General features: G+C 40.5%; 1 protein-coding gene across 1 annotated transcript in view; it reads left to right on the top strand.

Moving 5' to 3' along the window:
- Window positions 1-6,474: 6,474 nt before the first annotated feature.
- FY (Transducin/WD40 repeat-like superfamily protein) overlaps window positions 6,475-7,886 on the top strand; it is a 107,277-nt gene continuing 105,865 nt past the window's right edge. Inside the window, exons 1-3 of the mRNA XM_087668484.1 lie at window positions 6,475-6,734; window positions 7,331-7,401; window positions 7,526-7,594. Coding sequence (XP_087524610.1) covers window positions 6,596-6,734; window positions 7,331-7,401; window positions 7,526-7,594 — 279 coding nt within the window. The 5' untranslated portion in view covers window positions 6,475-6,595. The remainder of the gene's footprint in view (window positions 6,735-7,330; window positions 7,402-7,525; window positions 7,595-7,886) is intronic.

The following is a 7,886-nucleotide window of genomic DNA, read 5'->3' as shown; positions in this document are numbered from 1 at the left end:
TGCCAATATAAGGGCTCTTAGTTTTTGTGTTGAACTACATTGATCATGATTTGATGGAATATATGCATAGATCTCATTTGTTATATTTTCAATGTCTACCTCACGCAACCATAGGATGGCATGTGCATATAATGAGCCATTGCATTGAATCTCATACCTGATCACATGATGTTGGATGTGTCCTGCACAAGTGGCTTTTCCAATGATGTATTGATTGAAAAGTATGTGGAACCTAGTGTGAAATAGGATAGTGCACTCAAAGGGGCAATCTTTCCATGCGAATTCTAGACTGAAGTCCTTTTGCAATGGCTTCCAATATGTTGATCTCAGTTCACTTTGTACTTGTCACCTCATCTGCTGTGAATGTAAGAAAAAAGTGAGACATGTCCCACATGTCCACCATTGTGATAAGGTCCTTTGAGTTGTGCCAATGCCAAGAAGGAGACCTTGGTATTGATGCAGGTATGTTATAGCAGAGTATATGCTTGACCACTTCTTCATTGGAAAGGTTCTTAGTTGCTCACTTGTAGTTATTGATGTCTCTTTATTAGCAATTATTGTTCATGCTATTCATAATCAACACAACTCGTTTTAGTTGGTATAAGATTAGGATGTAAGACTTGTGGAAGGTACAGATAGAGAATAGCATTGGCATGCACATCTTAATACATTCACTAAGATATATGTTACTGTCATATGCACCATGTCCAAGTGGAAAGAGGAATGGGAATAGTGCGTTCTCCAATGTGATATCTAAGCAAGATGAGTCAGCTCTACATGTAAGTCATGTGTTGTGAAGATTGTTGTTCTTTGTAGAAGCTAGATGTTATCTCGAAGAATGATGCATGCAAACTCATGTTGATTGGCCCTTTCAAGTGCTTGTCATTGGCTAGGCTCAACTATGTTATCAAGCAAAATATAATCTTATTCATTTTCTATGCCTAATATGGGTCAAATGGGGTTCTTTCATATCGCAATTCTAGAATCCTTTCCATTGATTACTTATTGAGGACATAAAGATTCGTCTTTGGTGTGGATGTTCTACTATTGTCATGTGTTTTTGGATAACTAGATTATGCATCACATCAAACACGAGTACATTAGCCATGGTAAATGTTGTCAAGTTTGGTGGATGGATGAGTAAGTAGTGCATCATTCCAAGAGACCAAAGGATTGTTAAGAATTGATAGTTGATCCAATGCTCCATTTGTAAATATTGTTGTCATTTTGGGGACTAAGATGGAGATATCAATGGTTCTTAGAAGTTATAGTTGTAATGGTTTAGCATGGATGATTCTTTTTGTGTAGTCTGGAAATAGGGTCACTACATGCTTCTTTTGGCCTTTGTTTGTATGACATGGTATACATTTTGTTTTTATGATGTCAACTATGTGTTGTTGCCATGTAAGAATGAGGATAGAGCTCGACAAAGCCATTGAATCTTGCATTTGTTCTGTATATCTATTACTTTTTTGTGTCTCAATAGTTCAATGATGCATCATGACTACCCTAAAAGTTGAATATATTGTTAGTGCACAATGATGCTTGCACATTTTGTTGCCCAAGATAATTCAAAATTTTATATATCATACCAACTTGTAGCACATGGTTTTAGTGATGTTTTTCTAGAAGCCATAGTTTTTTGTTTCGTAAAAGACCTCAATGAGGTCTTATAATTTGGTATCTACATGGAGTCCATTATTGTTGTGTATCCTATAAGCATAAAAATGTACATCTATCCATCAAAATAGTACAATTCCATGATTGAATATACTTTTACATCTTAATTTGTATGCTTGAAAAAAACTAGAAAATATCTTTAAATATGTTCAATCAAAATGAAACATCATCTTTTAAATTATGCATTATATGAACAATATTTATTATGAGTTTTCGGAGCTAATTAGATTTGGTTGTAAACTTACTATACAACTCGGCATGTTTTGTTGATTGAGGGCACCTTATAAAATATAAAATCGAAAATCAAAAATTTGCTTCATCAAAGTTTAAAATATGGTGTTTTTTATGTTGGAAATTTTTAAAAAACATGTTTTGTTTGGGATTGAACTTATAGCTTTATAAAAGTGAAGTAGCGAGGAAAAAACACACATAAACATGCTATATATGAGAAGGCTGCAGAGCCCTATCCTCTATTTGTATATTGTTGAGCTTCTCCCTCCCTTCCTCTTCATCCTCCTCTTCTTGCTTTGCTTATCCTCCTCCTCCTTCTCATATCCCCTTCCTCCTTCCTTCATGCCCTCTCTCATGTCTTGACTCTTCTTCCATGAGACCAAGATGCAACTCCAAAGTTGATCAAAGCCTCCTTTGCTTGTGCAAGACTTGAGACTCGTTCTCACAGTATCCACATGCGGCGAGCGAATTGATTTTCTTAAATTGAGTGTCTATTGCATCTAAGGTTTTTTAAGATTTGAAATTTTTTACATATCCACCCTAACCACTCCTCTTGTTTCCCTTTGTGGTTTTTGAGACTTGAAAATTTGTATAGATCCACCCTTATCCACTCCTCCCATTCTCCTTCGTGGTTACTCCTTTTGCATATTTTTTTATTTGCTGAGTGCTACATCCATAGCTATTCTTCCAACCATCAATATGTTATTAAATGGATCCCTTACAAGGTTAACAAATAAGTCATGAATGGCTCCATTCGTAGTTGTGCTTTGTCTATATCTCCATCCATATTTTCTTATTTGTCCATAGATTGATCAATAGCTATGCTTCCCACAGTCATGATGTAATTAAATGGATCAGTACAAAGTTAACGATTGTTACTACAATCTATCATACTAATTACATATTACCTAACACAACAAAGCCAATTGCCATGATGGAGCAATAACAACGATGAAGAGCCATAATCATGATGCCCTTTGCTCAAAACTCAAGCTAATAATAAATTCAAGGAGTAATCTTAGTACTAGTAGTAAGCATAATAGGTCTGGGAGAGTGTATACTCCTTATGTATCAATCATGCAATAAGAGGTTTGGGAGAGTGTATACTCCTTATGTATCAATCATGCAAGAGAGTTGAGATGAACACACACACACACACATAGAAAGAGAGAGAGCTGTTTATGCCCATATTTGAAGTGAATAAGTGAATATCCCTATATTTTGGATTAAACACTTGCCATACATGCTTGGTCTTGCAAATGTAGAGCACAAGGTGGCTATTGTTGCTCTCTTTGCAATGGTTGGTGTAGTGCATTAAGGCTCCTCCAAATGGCTCTACTACTCTTCATATGATGACATCGGCTATTGCTTTCATTTGCAATATGATGCTCTCTAACTTGCTCCTCCATTAGTGGAACTCTATCCTCCTTCACACATCTCCCTTTGAATTTCATGCGTTTGCCTATGTTGTTGTCGTTGTTTACTTTCAAGCCCATGCAACCATGGCCATCTACTTTTAAACCTATGCTTATTCTTCACACACAAAGAATAGTGGCTTACTTTGCTCTCATCCAACACTGAAACAACAAAGGAGAAAAACAGATTTGTTGATGTAGTAGCTTTGTCTTCCATCTCCCATGTTTACTTCTAATCCTTGCAACCTTTCCACTCCATACATTTGACGTAGTTCGAAAACATCTTCATCCTCAATGGACTTTATTGATTGCAATCATTTATTGTGTATTGAAGGGGAAGGCGGAGAGAAGCTACAAACTATGGGGCATAGAAGTGTATACAAGCAACATACTCGAGATGCTTCTAGCCATGATGATGAATGACATCTTGAACATACGTGTCTCCATGTCCCCTTCCAATCACTCTTGCTACATGCTCCCTAGCTTCCACACCTTCACCATCTAGATTCCCAAGACCTATGATCCCTCACAAGAATCAACATTAGAGATGGAGGTAGAATGTAACATGCTCATCTATTGGCTATCCAGGTACATTTTTTGCGGTCTATCGAGAGATGAGTCTAAGCGACACCGCTTGGCACTCCCATGGAATGCCATGGGGTTTGTCGCCTAGGGTTTCTCGAGTCCGCCTCGCAATGGAACATCCACGATCGAACCAACGCAGTTGGCCTTTTCACCACTCGACCTTCAGCCTGTGAATTAAGTAGTGCCCTCTTAGGTTGAAACACAGCATGACCTTGGAGTTGATCCACCCGCGAATCCAATTAAGAGCCAAGCGCAATCAAGGCAGTCGGCCTAATATCATCTTCCAAGAAGAACATTCTTTTTTTTCCAGGGCAACTTGTAATAACAAACCCTTGCCATGCATTTACCATCAAAACACAAACACTTGGAATAATCATCCAGCTCACATCTCACAATTAGTTTAATGCAAAAGCATTTAGGATGTTATCTAATTAATCCACAAAGCAATGGTATTCTTTTCCAAACATTGCAAGAATAGTCGGGATAGCCTTCCATTGTGTGTTTGCTCTCCCCCTTGGGATCTAAGTGATTCCATGCAAAAATTACTTAACACTTCCTCCATTTAGCTAGGACATTGCTCAAGACATGAGTTCTAATAATCCCTTAGTTTGGTTGATAATCGAACCCTCTTCCTAACGAGCACAAAAGCATCGGTCTCTCTTTTGACTTGGGGTTTCCTAACCCTTAAGCCTTTGCTTGCCCTAGAGTTGTTGTTACATCTAACCCAACCCTGAATAGGATTAATAAACATAGCCATTATTGAATGGATTTCAAGGCACCTAAGTCCTAATCCTTATGGACATTGTTTGTATTAACTATGCACTAGAGTTTCGAGATTGATTTTCCTCTAGGATAGATTACTTACCATGTGATCTGTCAAGCGTGCAATTTCACGTACTTTCAGTATGGTAGGATGTTTTATCTATTAATTTCTAGGAGGGGAGTGCCGATAATACCTTGGAATCTTGTATGCCGCCTTTATACTACATATGGATTTGATGTATAACATCTAAGTGCAGCTAACTTCCCTAGATACATGCACTTCAAAAACTCCATCTTTCGATTGTTGCGATAAACTTACCCTTTTCAATAATCCCTTTCCATGTGGCCTAGCACGGGTCTAATGCATCTCGTGCATGAATCAAAACAAGCATTCATTAACTTGGAAATACATTACTTACGTCTGGTACTGTAGTTGGATGTGTAGTGATGTCCTTGCCCGAGGCTTTGTTGCTCCTTGTGGGGTTTCCATCTGCGCGCGTCATTTTGTGCTTGGGGGCCATCCTCGATCTTTGCGAGTCGCGCAAGACCTCTGTACCTTGTGCTCGAGTAGTGGAGCCGTCTGCGAGTGATGGATAATCTTGCGAGACAGGTACAAGCCCGCAGCCACGGGGGAAGGAGATGCGTGTGGCCACCCTCTTCAGAGCGGAAGGGAAAGAATCTCTCTTCCTCTCTCTCTTTTTCCCTCTTCTTTTCTCTCTCTCTCTCTCTCTCTCTCTCTCTCTCTCTCTCTCTCTCTCTTTCCTCTTCTTCTCCTCCTCTTTTTCTCTCTTCTCTCTCTCTCTCTCTAACTCATCTTCTCTTATTCCCTCTTCTTCTTCTTCTTCTCCCTCCCTCTCTTTCTCTTTTTCTTCTTCTTCTCTTCTCCTCTTCTTCTCCTCTCTCTCTCCCTCTCTTCTCCTCTCTCTTCTTCCTCTCTCTTCCTCAGCGTGCTGCTCAACACGCAGGCTCAAGCCCTTCTGTTCCAATCCATCCCCATACCCCTTACAATGGGGGAGGGGGGGCAGGGGTAATATGGGGGCGTGATGGAGGCCCTTCCCTCCACGTGGGCAGCTAGGGTGGAGCTACCTCCATGTTGCCCACCTCTGTCGACATCATCACCTTCACTTCCTCCTTATGTTTGTCGCCACCCTCCACCACGTCACCTGGCTTTTGCGACTCCCCGTCCCTCCACCAAGCTGGCGACGTCGATAGGGGGGACGTTAAAAAAATTTGATTAATTTTTATTAAAGTTAAAGGGGGGTCATATGCGGAAGCGGGCAGAACATTACACTGAATCTATAGAGTTCATTGCTAGCAATATTATCACATCCAATGAGCAACCTTAGGAGGCCGTGCATCATGCCCTAGGAGAACCATGAGTCACCATTATACACGTGAGCACAAAGAAAGGGAGAGAAGACTTCTCTTCAACCCTAGCCTTGGTGAAACTTTCCACATGCTTGCATTCAATGCATGCAACATGAGAGAGAGAGAGAGAGAGAGAGAGAGAGAGAGAGAGAGAGAGGGTCTAACAAACAAATTGTTATTATTTTCAAAATTTATATATATATAAAGAGAGAGAGAGAATGTATACACACATATACATCATATACATACATACATATATGGTTGGCTTTTTTTATAACTCAACAACCCATGAACCTTCTTGCCACATGTAATGTACATTAAGATTAAGATACGAAGTCCTCTAATTGTTATTAATACTAATCCTTCAAACTCGAGTACGAAGTGCCAAAAGAACATCGGAGAGTAGTATCGGGAGAATCTAGGTGCGGAGAGAGAGAGAGAGAGCGCTTGTAGGAACAATCCCCATGAAGAGTTTTGTGCGCCAAAGGTAAAGAAGGGTCGTATATTTGAAACGCTGGTCTCTCGACTGTGAGAGAACTCCGGTGTTTTCGACGATGTACGGCAACCCCACGGATGTTGTCGCGGGTGGTGGTGGTCACGACGTCACGACGCTGCACAGCAGGCGCCAGGGAGGTGGACTTCCCCTCTCTTCTTCCGCCGGCGGCGGAGAAGTTGGCGCCTTCGATGGCGATGGTACATTTCTCTACAATCACTTCTGTTCATACAGCGTCTCGTTTTTTCATTGCAAGAAACCCTAATTTTCTGTTCCTTGCGATTGTGCGCTCTCACACACAGTATACTGGGGTTTTCATCTTGTATGACGCGTACATTAAGAGTATAAGTAACTATATTAGAGAGGATATTCTAAACAGGGACGTTAGATGGGCTGTGAGACAATTGTCTGAAAATATGGTGAACTTGCACACTTGAATCGCACGAACCACTACCGACACAGCCTCTGATAGTGTAATCAGCATTGACCTTGTGTACGGACGTCTGTCAAACTAGCATATTTCAGCCAGCTCCACCATAGCGCATGATAAGCAAGCAACTCTCAGCAAATTCACTGTATGCAAGACTATCATCTAGAACTTTTAATAAGCTGTGTTCCAAACTCCTGCTGAACTGATTATCCAAGGGCCTAATATTTGTCCTTTTGCAAGCATACGTTTCAGAGGGCCATTGATTGGACAGTTGCCACAATATCTATTTTCTAGTGCATTTGTTTGATTGCTCTGGACTGTAGTCCTTGCAGTCTCCTCCTGATTTGGCAGAATTTTGTCTTGTAGGTAAGCGTATACGAAAGCCTGTGCATAGGCGCACTGTCGATTACACTTCTACTGCTGTTCGATATGTTCAGGTAAGAAGCAACTTTGCAGACTCTCGACCATTACTTCTCTGTTGTTGCTGAGGATATACCCTTTCCACTTTTCTTTCTATGTGTGGGGAGAATGCTTATCTGATAAGCTGGCTGGATCATGCAGACTCGGATGTGGCAGCGTGATTGGAGGGACTCTACTGTTTTGCAGCCGACACCTGTTGCTTCTATTGATGTGTGTTTTTTGCCTTCCTCGATGTACGGTTTAGGACATTTTTCACAGCTACCTCAAACATGTCACATATTGTACATCACAAGACAGTTAAGGAAGCAAAATGAATCAGACAATACAGTTCCAAACAAATGCAATGTCTAGTATGTGTGTATGTTGCTCATGCCCTGTTTTTAAGAGGCAGTACTTGTAGTTTTGAGAAAATTCCCAGGCATGTTTAGTATAATTGCAGGCCGACTGTCATGCAAGCAAGACTGTCATGCACAGCCAGCTCTGTGCATGTGTGATTTAGATT

Source organism: Lygodium microphyllum, chromosome 3 (genome assembly GCF_053477565.2).
Source record: "Lygodium microphyllum isolate KBCC chromosome 3, Lygodium_microphyllum_v1.1.10, whole genome shotgun sequence".
NCBI lineage: Eukaryota > Viridiplantae > Streptophyta > Polypodiopsida > Schizaeales > Lygodiaceae > Lygodium > Lygodium microphyllum.
Note: the sequence above shows the minus strand (reverse complement) of the source record. Positions and strands in the feature narration are given on the sequence as shown.